The sequence below is a fragment of the Ambystoma mexicanum genome, chromosome 1q (genome assembly GCF_040938575.1).
Source record: "Ambystoma mexicanum isolate Mex_15411 chromosome 1q, UKY_AmexF1_1, whole genome shotgun sequence".
In the NCBI taxonomy this organism is placed as follows: Eukaryota; Metazoa; Chordata; class Amphibia; order Caudata; family Ambystomatidae; genus Ambystoma; species Ambystoma mexicanum.
The window spans coordinates 1,372,153,985-1,372,174,008 of NC_090922.1; the positions used below are offsets into that span (position 1 = coordinate 1,372,153,985).

The 20,024-nt window shown below is 48.9% G+C and overlaps 1 protein-coding gene across 2 annotated transcripts in view; it reads right to left on the minus strand.

Moving 5' to 3' along the window:
- Window positions 1-20,024, minus strand: part of SLC5A9 (solute carrier family 5 member 9) — a 702,002-nt gene that overhangs the window by 2,695 nt on the left and 679,283 nt on the right. For both annotated transcript variants that reach the window (XM_069642236.1, XM_069642237.1), the window contains exon 14: window positions 2,156-2,279. In XM_069642236.1, the coding sequence (XP_069498337.1) occupies window positions 2,156-2,279 (124 nt within the window). The remainder of the gene's footprint in view (window positions 1-2,155; window positions 2,280-20,024) is intronic.

The window sequence follows — 20,024 nt, forward strand, 5'->3', positions numbered from 1 at the left end:
TCAGCGATTAGAAGCTCGATGGTCTGTTAGACCTCTATAAGAATACCTGCACTAAAATAAATAGAGTATGCATGGAATGGGTGCATGCATTACATCATACATGCATGTGGCTTTAGTGATATTTCTTTCATACTCTCTCTGCTAGTGTGTCGATTTTGTGGGAGTTCTTTCCCTTTTGAACTTGGTCCTTCGGATTCAAGCATGTACTCTACCTTTAGGTTTATCAACTCTAACTTACTAAAAAAAAAACATAACTGCGCTCTGCTTGTCTCTGTGCCACCCTCCCCATTACAACAAAGATTCAATTTCAATGTCACCTCTGTAAAACTGTGCTCCCTTCAACCCCTATAAGTCATGACAATGTAATTCTGACTCATTCCCATATCTAGCATGTTCCTTCTCCGTATCCCTGTCTCTTTCTTGCATTGCCCTCATAAATCTCAGTAATACAGGCCTGTCCTTTGCCATATAGTTATGTGTTACTCCCTTATGGTCTTTTTTGCTGGTGGATAGCTTATGAGTGAAGCACTCTCCTCTGACATGGGTAAGGATGCCATTCACAAATATGAATTCCGACAGCCGAATCCGACCTTCACTATTTCAGGGTGGATGGAATACCACCATATCAGGGAATAATAGAAGCTTTTATTTCACTCATTAGAAGATGGGAAATTCTGGCATAAAGAGCCACATGCACATCTGTTAAATATTTTTATTAGTAGTATCATTATCATTAATATTGTTTACTCTTTCCTCTTTGCTACACCTTCCACACTTAATTTGTGCCTTTGTCTCTTCCCAAACCCAATGTCCTTTTTCCTCCACTGTCCCGATCAGCGTTATTTTTTTTTACCATTCTGCCTCAACTACAGCACCACATCTCTTCTTGTAAATACTCTAAAGTTTCACTTGTCCATTTCCACGTACTCTCTATTTCCAATGTCGTCCTCCTTCCACCTTTTTCCTCCCTACAACAAACTCGTTGACACAACTAGAGTTCCTTTCCTTTGTCTGATATCCGTGGTGCCCTCAATACATTTATATCATCTACCTCAACACACATGACCTTCTTCTGCACCCTTCTCCAGTCTCAGTATCTCTGGCCCCAGTTGCATATAACCCTTGCCTTATGGTGGACCCCAACAATGTTATGGATAACTATATTGATGAGACTGCATCAAACCGCATTCTTACAGTTCACTAAACACAATCCAATACCAGGGTTTCACCAATGAGTTTAAGGATATCAATAAAAAGCTGATATGTCTGATGCTAATCGTTGAAATGCAAGACACAGATGTGTAGTGTATGATTGCTTGCATATCATATGGGTGTTAAGTGCTCTGGATTAAATGCAACAACTAATGGGGCTCAAATGATTTCGTTAGGCACACACAAACATGAAGAAACATGTTTCTTCATGTTTGTGTGTGCCTAACAAAATCATGGCCTAAACAATATTAATATTTATTTTAAAGTATAGGGAATATGCAATATGTTTAAATCATTTTTCATGTCTACATGGTTTTAGTACTGCACCACCAAGGTATTCTTTCTGTTCCATTTTGTGTAATCGTGGCTCCTTGTTTTTGGCCTCCGTGCTGATATACAACCATCATTGTGTTAAGAATGCAGTTTTACGGCCACACTATTTGAGAAGCAAAGCAGGAGGATACGCATGTGATATCTTTCTACAGGTGGGCCCCTGGATGTGGAGGGTTACAGTCGGGAAAGTATGTATGGAGGAGTAGGAAAGGACAAGATGTTCAGGCGGGGGTCTGATATATAACTTACTGTTTGCAGTATTGTTACCCTCATCCACAATGGCACAAGCATGACCTACAGACATGCCCACACCGTCATATACTGGGCCTATTCCTGCTGTGTACACAGTTTCATTATAATTTACTTAAAGTTGTTATAGATAACATCAATGGGTGAAGCATGAACCTTGACTTTCCTCAGCCCCACACACACACACATATATTTAACCAATCAATAGCTGTTTCAACCCAACTTGTCACACTCAGATCACGAATAGAATGTGCAATCCCTTCGATTGATAATTTTATCAGGAATGAGGTGCCGCTTCGGTTTCAGGATTCAGTTTGCCATGCACCAACTTTCCTTTGCATGAGTGATTATGCAAAAGTACCTGCAGACTGACTCGAGACAGCGTTGTCTGGCATCCTGTCAATGTGTTCATCCGTCTGCCAGGGATTATGCAGTTCCACTCTTTTAGCTTCACTGTGTCTGGACCACCACATTAAGCGAACAAGCTGGGGGGAAAAAGACATTTAAATATGTGAGTAAAAGGCAAATCAATACAAAGCAATTAGAGACTTTTTAATATTTATTATAACATTAACTTTTGAGGGTTCGTATAGTGCCAAATTCGACTGGTAGCTGCTGGAGAGCGCTGTTTACTAAGAACAGCACACATATGATATCTCAACATTTGTCCTGCTTTAAATCTATCCATCAGCTCTCCCATCATTACTATGTGTCTATTCATCTAGCAAGATTTGTATTAGTATTTTTACTTATTTGAAGAACCAGGATGTCAATGTTCACTCAGAAATGACTTACAGTCAGATGGCGGAGGTATTCCCATGAAGTGTGCCTGTACAATAGCACAAAGATGGGAACAAGTTGTGAGCCAGTTTATGAGGGTGTTAAAATACCAGACACAAAACAAAAGAAACAGACAACGCATATGTTACAAGAAAACAGTTGACTTTCAAGAGGTAGCATTAGTGGAAGAGGGCGAGTGGTTCAACTTAAAGAGGGTGACTGTCGAAACCTATATCTATGAAAATAGGTCTAAAACAAGAGTGTCCTTAGCGCTGGCGCTGTTTAATTTGTTCATATCAGACATAGCAAAGGCCCTGATGGAGTCTCGATCCTTCCTTCCAAGACTCAATGGGAGACCTGTGGGCAATTTATATTTTGCAGACAAACTAGTCCTTGTAGACCAGACACTAATATGTCTTCAGTGTCAACTGAAAGCTCTGCAATTGTACGTGGATCACAATCGACTGAATATTAAGGTGCCCAAGACTAGAATCTTGATTACATGGCGGGAGGTGGTAACTAAAGCAAAATCATGGACTATTGGAGGGGTCCAAATCACCAATGATCAATCATTCGCCTACATAGGTATGTTGATCTCTGTGTACAAAGGGGGGAACCCCAAAAGACCACCATAGGTGGAAACTCTACCTTGCTTTGGGAAAGTAGAACTAAAGTAATATAAGAGGTAGTTATATTATCTTCAACAATTACACCAATAACACAATGAGTCTCTAGTATCTCAAAAACATACGATCATTTTATTAAAAAAATATATATCTACACTTTAAAACGCAACAAAAAAGGTTTTGTTGTGGCACAGTGTATCTACTCTGGAACACACAATAAAAAACACAAAACTTGTTCATTGGTAGACAATGATTTTTTATGGGAGAAAACTTGGATATGGTTATATCCTTGATTCAATATTTTAATGACGTGTTAATGACGTGTTTAAGGCATCGGCCTAGGCCTATTTTTATACCTTCACTAGTAATAAGACTGTGCTGTTGAGTGATGAACACCAAGTTGGAGTGCCATTTCTTATGATGATGTATATAATTGACGATTATCAACCCATGTCATGTCATGTCATATTTGATGTTTCATGTCTCATCCCAAAGACATTGCAAGGTTTCAATTAAACCTTTATAGTGATTATTGGGAAATGTTATTGTCTTTGTTTAGGGGACATAATTGTCAATTTTTAACCATTGAATTATTAACCTGTGTGCTATAAAGTGTTTTGTAGGGTGAAAGGCTTATGATTGGGCTAAGCACCGTAATGATAAATAAATAAATAAATAAATAAATAAATAAATACATTTAATTATACAAGATCACATTATTAAGTTTTACTGGACGTAGTGGTGGTATCCGGTAGGGAGTATGGGGCAGTGGCCATGGAAAGCTCCTCTTTATCAAAAAGAGTAAGTTTAAGCCAAGCTTGGAAGAGATCCACTGGCTTTGATTGGTATGGGACATGGATTTCAGTCTAGCATGGTGAGTAGGGAGAAAGAGGGGAAGCAAGAGGTGCCACAGGGAGGCTATGGGATGGTTGAGGGTAAGTGCAGAGGATGATCAAAGGCGAGTGAGATGTGATACAATCAGCCAGAAACTAAGGAACACAACCATTGATAGCTTTGTAAACTATGAGAAGGGACTTTAAAAGAGAGAAGTTACGCATGGAAGCCAGCCAGCATGTTGTTGGTAGGTAGAAGTGTGGGATGATCTGGGTAGGCTGTATTGGTAGCAAAGTTGATAACATTGTCTAGAGGGAAGAAGGTGTAGAGAGAAAGGTTTGGGAGTAGGCTTGACCAGTAGTCAAGTTTGCTGAGCATGCAAGTGGAGATTATTGTTTTTTTTTAGAGTGGTTAGCAAGAAAAGGATGCATTTTTCAAATGTTGAGGAAGTGAATACAAGCAGCAGAGGCAGTGTTAGTGTTTAATTAATGCAGTAGGTTGCTATCAAAGAGGAGCCCATGTTTGTGAGTCTCGGATGAGGAAGCAAGAAGATCAGGCAAAAATCAGGTAGGAGAGGAGATGAGAGGGATGGCACTGGAAGCTGGGAGAAACATGACATCCATTTTTGCAGAGTTCAGCATGAGGCAATGGAGAGCCATCCAGTGATGAATTGCAGGTAGACAGTTCGTAATCTTTTCCAAGATGGCTATTATGAAGGAGGGAAAGGAGAACAATATTTGAACGATATTTTGAACGATATTTGAGAGCCATCTGAAAAAAGGTGATATTGATAGTCAACAAATGAGATAATTCTAATGCAGAGGTATGGAACGTGAAGAGCAGAGGTCCAGGGAATGATCATTAGCGGATGCCAACAGGGAGAGGGGTGGGTTCTGAGGCTTGCAAGTTCCAAGAGATTTTAAAGGATCAACCTTTAGGCAGAACTTAATCCAGTCAAGAGAATATTTGTGAAATTGAAGGTCTTGGAGAGTTAGGAGGAGAAAGGAGTGGTCCCCAGTGTCTAAAGCTGCATAAAGCTACAAAGGATGAAAATAAAGGAGAGTTTGTAGTTATGACAATTAGAGAGAAAATTGCGACATACATGAGCCCAGTCCTGGTGGAGTGTTAACCACAGAAGCCAGATGAAGTAGATCTCCAATGACATTATCCTCAAAGTACTTCACAATCTGCTTGAAGACCATCAGAGCATTGCATTTTGAACAATAGGGGTAAAACAGTTGCAGATTTGAGGGAGGTAGGGAAAAGTGCAGCAGAAAGAGAGAGGTTAAAGAGATCAGAGAGATAAGGGCAAGTGATTGAGACTAAGTCTTTGACCATTTTAGCAGCGAAAGGGCTGATAGGAGCACAAGAAGGGTTGGCACTGCAAAGGATGGTTGCAAATTCAATGGTAGAGGTAGCACAGAAATAGCCAAGATTAGAAGAGGTAGGTGGAAAGAAGGGTTTTGGGTAGGCACAGAAAAAGGAGGGCTCTGATAGGGTCACAAATGTTACAGATTTTATAAGAAAAGTAGTGAGCAAAGTAATTTGCACAAAGGGAGGAGGCAATGGATATTGACTTGGAAGATTTGAGGAAAGATTGGAGGGTAGGTGAAAGTTTGTTGCAGTGATTGCAAAGGAAGGAGATTAGGTTTGTGAAGTAGGAGGATTTGCATAGTCCAGTGCCAAGGTTAGAGCAGGTAATTGTTTCAAAGGTCTACATTTCAACGTGATCTATGACTGAGGACAGGGACCGGGAAGTGTGAATTAGTGAGCAGGATAGTGTTGGTCAAATGGAGTAACAACTGCATAGTGAAAGTCAATGGCAGGGACATGACTAGGGGAAAGAGACAGGAGAGAGGTCCTCACATCATCAAGGTAAGGGGCAAGAGCATCTGCCTCAAGTTTGTCTTAGTTATTGAAGAGGGGAGATGAGGAATAGAATATAGAAGTACTAAGATGTTAACATGAACAATAGAGTGATCAGAGGGAGAGGAGTCAAAGGAGAGGTCAGAGGAGTAGAATGAATTAGAAAGAAAGACAAGGTCAAGTTCTAGGCAGTTGGCTGCTGAGGGCTTTCTAAGGTTAAAGGCCCCCAGAAAAACAATGGGGATGTCATAGGAAGTGCCTCAAGGAGACGGATCAGATCAGGGTAGAAGGAGTTGAGAGGAGCTGGGGTCAACAGGGAGCCATAACAGTGAAAGAAGTAGGAGTGCTGAGTTTAATAGTACCATATTCAAAAGAGATAGGGCTGATGTCTGACTGGGATAGAGAGGCAGTATTGAGGATCTTATTGTTAAGGGACACCACACCACCGCCTTTCTGAATAGGTTGGCGGCAGTGATAGAAGGTAGCAGAGTCATTAGGGGAGATCTCAGTTTCTGTGATAGCAAGAAGTGAAAGTAGAGGGTGATAATAGTCAAAGTGGTCAGTGTTGTAGGAAGACTATGTTCCAGAGGGATTGTACATTCAAGAGGCCACATGTAAAAGTGACAAGAGTTTGGAGAAAGGAGCAGATATGCGGCAGGCAAGGCAGAGCATCGTATTTGAGGGGCACGGATGCATGGGGGAAGGAGGAAGATGGAGAGACCAGAGAGCGATGCAGAAGTTACACGAAGTTGAGGCTGAAGGCTTTGAGAGAAGGGAAGGAGGAGATTGAGTAGAAGGAGGTTTGGAGCCAGGTAAATATGCATAATGAGGTGAGAAGAAACAAGCAAGTGATTACAATGAAGAAAGGATGCAGCCCAAGAGAGAGGGAGAGGATAGATGGGTGGGCTGAAAGGGAAGAGATGGATGGTTTTCTGAGAAGAAGCAAGTGTACATTCTGAATTAGGGTAGAATGGAGTAATAGGTAAACACAAGACAATTAACATGCCCAAAACAGCAATGTTCCTTGGTCCTGTGAGGTAACAAAATCTCTGTGGTGAATGGATAGCCAATGGGTGAAAGCATCCTTAAACATGGAAGCAGAAGTTAGGTAAAGTGGGGCATCAGCAAAGTTCTGGCTTGAATAGGGGTTCTGGGCCTAGGCCTTTTCTAGCCCCAACATGCCCAAACAGGAAGCTGCCCTTTGCTGCTGTTGGCCCTTGGCTGCAGATGCCCAGTGGACTTCTAGTATGTTGTGTCATGTCCAACCGGCATGCTTTTGAGTAAATGAGGTTGTTGTTACTCCCACATGCTACTATCCTCTGCTTGTGGTTGTACATTTTCTGTGAAGTAAATTCCTGAAGCCACTAATCTTGATGGTACTAGCACATATATTTCCAAAGATTTCAAGAATAGAAAAACAATACTCCCAACATATCTGTAATTCTGGAATCATTTAAAATAAAATGCTTGACATTTGTATGCATCCTGGAGCAGAGAAGATAGGTGTCGGTAGCTGATCATGCATACTGTGTTATTTTTGTTATTAATTGAAAAGACCTCCATACTGAGGAAATACTAGGATCCATTAGTAGGTTTTCTAAATCTTCTAGGTCCACCTTATCCATTCACATCATTTAGACAATTTAATTGATAAAATCAGTGATTATCCAACAGTGACTACTGCATATTTCCCTTTTGTGCTTTGTTTTAGTGTGTGCTTTGAGGATGTTCTGGGACTACTTTGGGATTACATTTGTGAATATGTTCAACGTTGATGTCTTGGCATACATCTGCTTCCTTTTCTTTTGTGATGAACCTTTGAATGGTTTCTTCGTACCATTCGGAGTTTCGCTATTGGGTGGGGCTCTTTGGCATAAGACTCTTGAAGCTTCAGGGTGTACTAATAGACCTATCAGGTGAGTGTGAATTGCCTTTCTCACAATAATGCACTACTCAACATCACAACATGGAAAGAAAAGTTAGATCAATGACTAAACTTAATATATCAGCATTGATGTATAGTATTGATGACTATATATAGGGCCTCATTACAATTTCAGCAGTGCAGAATAAGTGGAGGTAATGCCATTACCACCACCTTTTTGGGCGGTAATGGAATTACCACAATTTTGCCACACCACCGAATTCCGAGTTTAGAGGAAAAGTGGAGGATTTACCTCCAGCAAAGAGCTGGAGGTAAATTCTCCACTTTGTCTGCAAAAATCGGCAGAATTACTGCAGCAGAATTACTGCTCCTGGTAATTCCGCCGAAAAGCCATGGAGTCCTGTGGACTCCAAAAATGGACTAACACTGCCCTACCACCACTTGGTAGAATTACCACTGATTTACAGCCAAACTCGGAATGAGTAAAAGAGCAGGTATTTTGTGTGAGTGTCAAGAGGATGGTTGTGGGCAGAGGACTCTTCAAGGGAAAGGAGACGGAGTTTGTAGACCACATTAAATACTGGAATGCTTTTTTTGTTTTTTCCCCTTCATTGTGCATTTTGGTTGTGCAACCTTTACTCATAAACATATTACATCATGACGCAACAACACAGATTTCATTAAAAGACGAAACACATTTCCTGCAATTTCAATTAATAATAATTTGTAAAACATCATCATATTCGAAGGTTAAAAGGAAGTTATCAAGTTTGAAATAAAGTGTTAAAAGCCCTGCTGATGAAATCACTGGTTATATAAAGATCCAAAAAATGGATCACTATCGGATATCAATATCGGATAATCAGGAACATAGGGATATTTAAAAAAGGGTATATAGTCAGTCTATTGATTCAGTTCAATCTATCCTTAATCAAGTTGCATATGGGGAATGCTGCTGCCGTAATAAGCAGAGATTCAAAGCTGTATATGAAGCTCCAAATTTGAGCCAAACAATAGTCCTAGAATTCTGCGTAGCCTATGTTGTAGAGAGGAAGCAGAAGACTACAATTAGTGAGCACATGTCTGGCGGTTTCTATGTCCCTTTTGCACAGACTACATAGACAATCCTCCCTTAGGATACCAGTCCAGGATCCAATGTTGAAATATAATGTAATAGCTCAAGTCTCAGATATATAATGAATTGTATTAGAGGGGGAGAGCAGCACTAAATTAGGTAGCTGTGGGGTTTGTCTAAAAAACCACCTTGTCGGGCATATCTATTATACTTATTTTCCTGAGAGATTTTTTAATGACTGGATTCGGTACCATTCCATAGTCTTTTTAACATGGCAAGACAAATAAAACTCAATGAGGACCTCAGGTGGTTTGGCCACCCCAATTTCGGAGAGGTGGTTTTTAGACATGTTGTCCAAGTCTACAAACTTTCAGGCCGATTCATGGAATTAATGTGCACCGAAAATTCCGGCGCAGAGGTGCCAAAACGTGCGAATCGCAGTGCAAGTGCGAAAATCGCAGGGAAACCAGCGCACATCGATTCATGGAAGTCCATGCACGAGAAAAATATTCGATGTGCGCTGAAAAAGTGCGTGGCGCACGCTGGCGCACAGGTCATCCAACGGCGTGTGCCACGGCCACAGCGAAATCGCACATAGCGCGGCGCACATGACAAAAGTAGGCGGAACACGGTGCGTAACACTCGGAATGGGGAACAACGCGTGAAAATATGGGCGTCACAGGGGAAGTACAGGAGGCAAGTGCGCAGAACGCAGACACACTCGCCTACAACTCGTATTCATGGAATCGAATAGGGCAAACCAGCGCACGGTCAAAGACGCGCACAGGGCCAAACAAGTCCGCCACAAGAAAGCAGGCAGTAGCGTCCCTGAGCCTGAAATAAATGTGCGCCAAAATGCGCGCTTACAAAAAGCACCTATATACAGCTATGATGAATGATCCATACTGTGGACCACTAGGACAAATGAGGTGCAAAGGGGTACCGACAAACACAGACACCCGCTGTGTGAAAAATAGCGTGTGCGTGTATTTCGGGGTGCGCGGGAAGTTCCACACGCGATTGGCCTGGGTACGTGTATTTCGGGGTGCGCGGGAAGTTCCACACGCGATTGTCCGTGGTATGTGTATTTCGTGGTTGCGCGTGAATTTTCACATGCGATTTCAGCAGGGTACGTGTATTCCAAGGTGCGCAGGAAGTTTCACATGCAAATTTGCAGGGTACGTGTACTCCGGGTGCGCGGGAAATTCCACACGCGAATCCAGCAGCCTACGTGTATTTCGGGGGTGCCGGGGAGTCCTACACGTGAATTGGCCGTGTGGGTCCTCCCAGCTGTTCCCTCTACACCCTCCACGGCCCCTGCAGGCGGCCCACACCACAGGGGACTACCCTGCACCCCTGCACATGTCCTGCAGGCAGCCCATCCACCCTGGCCATGCCCCCGAGCCAACCCACATGTCACCTTGCACTACTGCCCACCAACGCATGTCTCCCAGCACCCCCACCCTCCAGCATCCAGGGGCACCCTCCACCAGGCCCCCACTCATATCTCCCAGCACCCCCACCCCCCAGCATCCAGGGGCACCCTCCACCAGGCCCCCACTCATGTCCCCCTGCACCCCCACCCCCCAGCATCCAGGGGCACCCTCCACCAGGCCCCCACTCATGTCTCCCAGCACCCCCACCCCCCCAGCATCTAGGGGCACCCTCCACCAGGCCCCCCCTCATGTCTCCATGCACCCCCACCCCCCAGCATCCAGGGTCACCCTCCACCAGGCCCCACTCATGTCCAACTCATGTCCCCCTGCAACCCCACCCCCCAGCATCCAGGGTCACCCTCCACCAGGCCCCACTCATGTCCAACTCATGTCCCCCTGCACCCATGCCCCCAGCAGTTAGGGGCACCCTCCACCAGGCCCCCACTCATGTCTCCCCCCACCCCCCAGCAGTCAGGGGCACCCTCCACCAGGTCCCCAGTCATGTCTCCCACCCCCCACCCCCCAGCAGCCAGGGGCACCCTCCACCAGGCCCCACTCATATCTCCCACCACCCCCACCCCCTAGCACTCAGGGGCACCCTCCACCAGGCCCCCACTTCATGTCCCCTTGCTCCACCCCCCCCAGCATCCAGGGGCACCCTCCACCAGGCCCCCACTCATGTCCCCCTGCACCCCCACCCCCCAGCATCCAGTGGCACCCTCCACCAGGCCCTCACTCATGTCTCCCAGCACCCCCGCCCCCCAGCATCCAGGGGCACCCTCCAATAGGCCCCCACTCACGTCTCCCTGCACCCCCACCCCCCAGCATCCAGGGGCACCCTCCACCTGGCCCCACTCATGTCCAACTCATGTCCCCCTGCACTCCCACCCCCCAGCAGTCAGGGGCACCCTCCACCAGGCCCCCACTCATGTCCCCCTGCACCCCCACCCCCCAGCATCCAGGGGCACACTCCACCAGGCCCCCACTCATGTCTCCCAGCACCCCCACCCCCCAGCATCCAGGTGCACCCTCCACCAGGCCCCCACTCATCTCTCCCAGCACCCCCACCCCCCAGCATCCAGGGGCACCCTCCACCAGGCCCCCACTCATGTCCCCCTGCACCCCACCCCCCAGCATCCAGGGGCACCCTCCACCAGGCCCCCACTCATGTCTCCCACCGCCACACCCTCCAGCATCCAGGGGCACCCTCCACCAGGCCCCCACTCATGTCCCCCTGCACCCCCACCCCCCAGCATCCAGGGGCACCCTCCACCAGGCCCCACTCATGTCTCTCCCCCAACCCCCTGCAGTCAGGGGCACCCTCCACCATGCCCCCACTCATGTCTCCCCCCACCCCCCACCCCCCAGCAGTCAGGGGCACCCTCCACCAGGCCCCACTCATGTCTCCCACCCCCCCCACCCCCCAGCATCCAGGGGCACCCTCCACCAGGCCCCCACTCATGCCCCCCTGCACCCACACCCCCCAGCATCCAGGGGCACCCTCCACCAGGCCCCCACTCATGTCTCCCACCCCCCCTCCCCTCAGCAGTGCGATTTGCCTGGGTATGTGTATTTCAGGGGTGCGCGGGTAATCTTACACGCAATTTCATCAGGGTACGTGTATTATGGGTCCGCGTGAACTTCCACACACGATATCAGCAGTGTACGTGTATTATGGGGTTCGCGTGAACTTCCACACACGATATTAGCAGGGTACGTGTATTACGGGGTCCGCGTGAACTTCCACACGCGATATCAGCAGGGTACGTGTATTACGGGTTCGCGTGAACTTCCACACGTGACTGGCCCTGGGAGAGCGTGTTACGTATATTCCTGGGGTGGGCGGAAATATTCACTCGTGACTGGGCCTGGGAGAGCGTGTTACGTGTATTCCTGTGGTGGGCGGGAAGATTTACACCGTCGCCTACAACGCGCCCAAAAAAAAGGTCCAATCCGGAAACACGTACACCAGCATGAAGCTGGCGCACGTCCCGCGCAGACAAAGTGTGCGCAAACAACAAACAAGCTCTGACGCCAGGATCAATATACCGTTACTAGCAACAGTGGCCGGGGGATACCGCAGGAGGAGGATAGTCAGGGCCAGAATCTTCACACCCAGAACCAGCACCCAGAACCAGCCTTTTTGGTATACCTGATGACCAGGTGTATGGGAGGTACAGGTTTACACCTCACATAATACTCGACCTGGTCAGTGAGTGGGAGGATGACCTCACATCACCCACCCTGTGCTCCCAAGCACTGAGCCCCCTGGAGAAGGTCCTCAATGTACTGCACTTCTTTGCTACCGGATCATTTCAGCGGACAAGTGCCATAGTGGGGGGGGTGTCACAGGCCACGCAGTCACGGTGCCTACACCAGGTGTTGGCCATCATCACTGCACGCCCATTAGTCCGCAGGCACATATACCTGCCCAGAACACCTGCAGAAAGGCAGGCTATCAGCCAGGATTTCTACACGGTGGCACAATTCCCCAAAGTGCTAGGTGCCATTGATTGCACCCATGTGGCTCTACGTCCCCCCAGGGCATCTGAGCACATCTATAGAAACCGCAAGCACTGGCATTCCATCAACGTCCAAGTAGTATGTGATGCCAAGGGAATCATCACCTCAGTATATGCCAACTATCCAGGGTCCACCCACGACAGCTTCATTTACCGGATGTCAACCCTAAACCGGGACATGGAAGCTGGCCGGCATGGCGATGCATGGCTGCTTGGTGAGTATAAATGCCACAGCACACGCATGCATGACAGATACAGAGTAATGTCACTACCCCACTAATGATCCCCATCACCACCTCCCCAGGGGACAGTGCCTACCCTCTGAGCACCCACATGATGACGCCAATTCGGAACCCCATCACGCCTCCCGAGGTAAGATACAACACAGCCCATATTGCAACCCGGGGCATAGTGGAGCGCACATTCGGAGTGCTCAAGTCACACTTTCGCTCCCTTGACCGTTCTGGCGGGCAGCTGTTATACGCTCCCCCAGTAGTGTGCAGGATCATAGTGGCAGAATGTGTCCTGCACAATGTTGCAACAAGCCGGGGCCTGGCTGTGGACATGGCGGTGCCCCCACATCCCCAACCACATGCACGCCCGCTGCGCATGGGAGGGGAAAGGGCATGGGGTGAGGCAGCCCGTACGCAGCTAGTGGCTAATTACTTCACATAGAAATCACACCCCTGTGGAGTGCACACAGCCCTGGCACATACCATCTGACAATCAATGATGACTCAATCTGACAATTCTGATGAATTAAGGGACAGTCAACTGTCAGAACCATAGCAGCCTGAGATTTTCCACCTGGAAGTGTCACAATGTGTGCATCCCTACCTTCACAAACACCACCAATGCAGTGTCATCAAAAGACACACTTCTATGCAGCAACAATGAATACCCACTTGCAAAATACAACATGAGAACAGTGCCATGTCACCCAACCCCTCCCCGGCACCACCACACAACACACCATGGCATGTCATGCTATGTGAGAGCAAACAAATGTATCCCCACAACATGACTCAAGTGTCACAAACTACAGTGTCCCTAATGGAAACTGGCCACACATGAAATGCTCACAGTAATGCAGGACCAACAACACACATTACCAAATAATTACCAATAATACTAATCACCTACACAACCTCCAACCTACCATAAACATGACAGTACAGAATTTAAAAATTGGTAGTCACACTATCTGATAATGCCAGCACTTCGAACACTTCCAACTGTACAGTGTTAGCGCCACGCAAAAGTGTAGGTACACTGCTTACAACATGGACTCCAGTTTCAAAGTAGACCGCCTTGTGAAGACATGAGAAATGGACCTGCAAATTAGGAGGATGAGATGGATGCAGAGGCACATATCAATACACCATGCAGTGTACAATACAACAACAATATGCACTAGGAATGTAAACACAGTATTGACTACAGACTGCCCACACATCAAATGGGAGTCCAACGTCACTGTGTAAGTCAACGTCACTTGGGCAAACCCTTTGCAAGCCCAAGGAAACGGGAAGCAGGAGGGGTGTGTGTCACACAAACCCAAGCATCTAACCGAAATTCAGGACAAGCCTGCATGTGCCCAGCCACAATACAGCGTATGCCCACGGGAGCCACACAAGGCAACACACTGTCAAAAAAATCAAAAATCAAAAATGGCCATGAATGGGCCAAGGGGGGTGGGGGAGGCCGCCCAGGAGGTCCGAGGACAGGGTGCACACCAAAACCCACCTGTGTGGATCTTGCGTAAAAAAAAACACCTCCATGGGCTCATGGCCTGCACGGCTACCCTATTGTGAGAGATTCGCTGCTGTCGCTCTCCTCACCCTCTGCAGCTGCATCAGGAGGTGGTGGCACTATGGGAGGCAGCCCACGCAAAGCCCTAGTCTGGTCCTCCATGGCAGCAAGCATGCGGGTGTGTAAGGTCTGGTTCTGAAGGATAATCGTGCGGAGGTCCCCATGCAACATCTCACGGGATGCCCGGACCTCCTCCCTAGTTGGCTGCATCTCAGCTGAGAGCGTACGTGTGAGCCGCTCCAGCTGCTGTTCTGTCCTCGTGTCAGTTGAAGCCTCAAGCTCAACAAGAGTCACCCTGAGCTGACAGAGTTCCACCCTCAGGGCTTCCCTGTGGCCCTGGGACTCAATAGAAATGGCTTCCCGCAGAGTCTCTAGTGCCGGGGGACAATGGAAGTGGCCACCCTATCCATGGCCTGAGCCATCATCTCAGATGATGCTGCCTGTTGGTTTGCCATACCGTATATGGATTGCTCCCATGCGGTATTGCCAGGTGGTGTATGGCCACCGCGTCGGCGGGCACCACACCTGTTCGGGGCAAGGCAAACTGCGCCTTGCTGTGCCGGCACTGCCTGAGGCTGCAGGACTGCATTCCCCCTCTGATCTGCTGGCCCAGGAACAGGATCAGATGTTGTGGACTGTGACCCTGCATCCGTAACCACCAAAGGCGGACCTACCAACACTGACATCCCCATTGAGGGTTCTACCCCTGGTGCACACCACACCACGTCCCTCACTGGTGCCCGGTCGGGCCTGAGACTCCTCCTGGCTCTGCACCATCTCCACAACCCCAGCAGTATCAAGTGCGTCATCCCCTGCAAAGACATGAACGAAAAGAAATGGGAACAGGCATTAGCACTATGGCACACAATTACGGCTGAGAAGCAACAGAAACAGTACTTCATTGACACATGTCCCACATGACTATAACCCTCCCATTCATGCACCGTCACTGCGTATGAAGGGGAGGCAAATGGCACACATTGATGACACCAAGATGGAAAACCAACACATTCGCTGCATGCTGGCTAGCAGTGCCATCACACATTGGCGTGTGATTGGCATGTCCAATACACATACATGACACATGCCATCACACAGATGGCATATACCATAGCCATGTCACACATGTGACAATAGGACTGAGAAATGCCTAGTGAAAGTGGTGGAATGCAAACAATCAGCCTGAATGAACACAGAATAATATGCAACTATGTTATGGCAAGATGACACTTCAAGGGCAACTGGTGTGAGGTTGGGCTGAATGTCTACTGTTACCAGAAGGGATACTGCAATGCCCAAATCCTGGTGCGCAGAATGTATTGGATGAAGCACATGGGTGACCCAAACCACTCAGGCACAGACACCCTCACCTGGCACTCAATCAGAAGCCCTCACACACACACCATGCACATGGATGACACACACATGCATGTGCACTCACCGGACAATGCCTCGTAATCTGGCAGGTCTCCCATGCCTTGGATCTGTTCCTCCGTGACGTAGGTCCCAGCAACATACTCATTTGAGTGAGTTCAATGTCCTCTGCTGGAGACCCACCTCCAGTCACTAGAGTTGCGGCATGACTTGAGGCCAGCTTTTTCTTTGCCCTGCGCTTCAGGTCATTCCAGCGCTTGTAGCAATCATTAGCTGTGCAACTCATGAATCCAAGGGCACTTATGATTTCCGCGATGGTCTGCCAGTGTGCCTGACGTTGTGGAGGTGTTGTCTTGCATCCTGCAGTAATCACCATTTCGCTGTCATGTGCGGACACATACTCCACAAGTGCATCAAGTTCGGCATGATTGAAGCTGGGCTTCCTTGGTGGGCCGGACTGTGTAGCCGTGTCTGGGGCATCAGCCTGTACTGGATGAGCACTCTTCCTCTTCTGCTTGGAAGGTGGTGGGGATCCTGAGTGTCCTTCGCCGCTCTGGACACTAGGGGCAGGAGCCCCGGTGGACTGTGGACTAGGAGTGTGGGAATGAACACTCACCATGGGACTTGGTGCAGGCATTAGCTGAAGTGTGATGTAGTCAGGGGGAACATCAGCAGGATGGACTGGGTCGACACTGTCCTGGCTGGGAGACTCAGGGCTGGGGTGGATGGAGCCGCAGCTGCCCCTGCAGTCTCCCCACCCTGCCTACTCGGGGCAGCAGATGACATAGCTGCCCCTGATCCACGTGGTCTGGTGACACCAACGTGCACCGCCACACGTGGCCTAGACCTGCTGACCTGGAAGTCAGCCATGGAGCCACCCTGTGCCAGGTCTGGTGCCACAATGGGCTGGTCCAACAAGGGCTGTGCAGGGATGGTGTCAGCCATGTTACCCTCAACCAGGGGGCAGCATGGGTGTCCCTGACTGGTCACCCACACATGGGGGGGGCTAGGGGCACCCTGCAAGTCCCGGCCACGTCCCCTACCGTATCCACCACGGCCACCTTTGCCACCCTTACCGCATGCTCGCCTCCCAACCATGGCACTTATGTTGTTGTGCGTATGGGAGTTGCAGTAAACTTTTGTCCTGGGCAATTGGGGGTCAAAAGGGGTAGGGTACTAGATGGAATTCATACCCTGGTGCTCTAGCAAGGCTGTATGTGACCCCTAAGGGAAGATGACGGGTCACGCAACGCACAGGCACCCCAAAAAAGGGAGATAATGTGCACGCAAACCCTCCTAGACCACCTGCGTGGAAAAATAAACCTGCACTAGGCTGTGGCACCCAGAAACACAAAAATGAACGTATGCGTGTCACACGCAGCCTAGACTGACCTCTGAAGGGGTACGCAACACACGGGGCAAGCACAGATGTTAAATAGGTGCCTCACCATCTGCCAGGAAAAATCGCGTGAAAAATACACGCGTGTGCGCGTTGGCAACACCCCCACCAAAAGAAGAATTGTACGCTGTCTGAGGAGACAGGACAACAGGAGAAGTGAACACTTTTTGAGGAAACAGGCCCAGGAAAAAGACAAAAAGAGAAAAAGCTGTCAGAGGTAACAGGGAGTACGAACTTGGAACGCCGTGAAGTAAATACTGTCTGAACCGACAAGAAGTACAGATTTCACCCACTCGCTCTACACGAAAAGCACGTACAAGGAAATGGTGTTCTACATGTACCTTTTAAACATGCCCACACATCCAGCGTCACTTCCGCGTATACGCACTAAGGCCCTATCCTCCAATTACACGAGCTGACACTCTGACGTGCAGTCGTTGGAAGTGTAACTTGCACCCGTGTACAGGGAAATGCCTGCGCACGCACGTCACAGACGCGCATACGCGCTGAGGCCCTTTCCACCAATTGCACGCTATGACACTCTGACGTGCTTATTTTTTCTACGCGCCATTGAAAACGCACGTGCGCGTAACGTCATAGACGCGCCTACATGCTGGGGGCATTTGGGCCAATTAATTCGTGTACTTGTGCTGGCCAAGCGTAAGCACATGGAAGACCACGCTCCTGCCCAGAAGGCCAAATTACTGCCCTCCAGAGCCCGGCTCCCCTCCCAGGTTGTCATCTCGTCGGGGAGTGAGGAGTCCGGTGCCGCGTCCCAGGCCGCAGCTGCCGGGGGGAGGTCCAAGAGGCGGAGGTCGGAGTTGGACTCCTCGGCAGCAGAAGGGGCAGCTGGGACCCCACAGGGCCCAACCGGGGTAAGATGGCCCTGAGTCATCCAGGTTGGTAGGGGGTTTGGTGGAGGAGGAGGCCATGCAAGCGACAGAGACGGTTTCTGGAGGTGGGGATTCCACTGGTGCTAGTAGTGCAGTGCAGGACCAGGGACAGGAGGCAGCACAGGGCACCGCGGAGGTCCCTGTGTGCAATCCTGTCCCTGATCCTGACACTGCATCATCTTGCACCAGCAGGGATGCCTACGTCCAGAACCATTTTCAGGCAGGGGATGAGCTTACAACAACTGGCCTTCCTCTGCCTGCGGACGTGGCTATCCAGGTACGGGTTGAGCCTGTCCTGACTGGCGCAGCGTTGCGTCAACGGGCCATGCGAGCTGACCTGCAGTCTTTTCATAAGGAGACTGCACGTCGTCTCGAATGGCTCGTTGACCGCGTCGGCCTACTGGGACAGGTCACCCAGGCCGGATTCCTCCGTTTGCTGGAGCTTGTTCCGACCCCCTGAACACCCTATGCGCCAGTCGTCCTCCGTGCCATCTTTCCACCCATTTGTCACCTGGGTGCCCTGTGGAGCTGCCTCTGACGGTGCGGCCAGGCTGGTGGAGGACACATCCCTGCCACAGTCGGGAGTCGGATGTCCAGCAGGGGTGGCCACATCAACGACTGCACCCCGGCCGGTGGAGGATGTGCAGGCAGCAGGAGCCAGGGCACGTGCACAGGCACAGCAGCAGCAGCAACGAGGTGGGAGGACCCAGGACGGGAAGTGTCTTCCATGTTGCAGCGGTTGGGCCACGCCATAGATGCGGAGCGGCAGCGGGCGGAAGAGGCAAGGCTCACGATGGTCAGGGCGGAGAACTCCATGCGGAGGGCCCTGAGGTGGGCCGAGTGCCTCGAGGCAATCCGCAGGGTGTTGGAGGAGAACATGTCGTCGGCCCTGAGGACCCTCGGGGCCATGGAGGAGGACCGCCTCCGGGACATTGAGCAGGAGTTCGATGATGCCCTGGCCTGGAACATCCAGAAGTGAGCCGTCGGACTAGCCCGCTGCCCTTGTAAATAATTATTTATTGTTAAGTTTCCTTTCGGCTTTGTTTTGTTTTGGGGTGCTTGGACAATGCCTCAACTTCTTGTATATAGTTCTTCATTAGGTAGTATTTTATTTTATAGGTTTCATTTAAAGGATTTGGCACATGGACCCTGGATGTTCACCTTGTACATAGTTTGACAATGGATTTGGATTTTAAATGTTTTTTCACATGGATAAATGGTTTTGTCTTATTTTGGAACCTTGGATTTATTTTCTCAGACTGACACTTTGGAGACTTGCTTTTGGATTGCCTTTCATTTGGATTTCATGCATCTTTTTCATTTATTGGACATGCTGGATTTCATTTATTATTTCCATTTTCTTCTGGTCCATTTCATTGCCTTGCTTTTCTGTTTAATACATTAGAATTTGGTACTTCAATTTGTGGTATTCTCTCTTTGGTTTCATGCATGTCACAATGTGTGTTCTATCATTCACATGCTGTCATTGTGTGGGTTTGACGGATATGTGTTGATGTGCAGACTAGCCATTTGGGATGCATCATGTGCTGGTGATTTGTCGGGTGGATGTCATACCTGGTGGCGTGTTCGGACTGGGGTGGCGTAGGCAGTGTATTGAGTGGGCATGGGGGCCATGATTATGGATCGTCATAAGGTGTTGGGGGGACATGTATGGGGGCCTGCTGGCAGGTTCCCTGCACTGCTGGGGGGTGGGGGTGCAGGGGGACA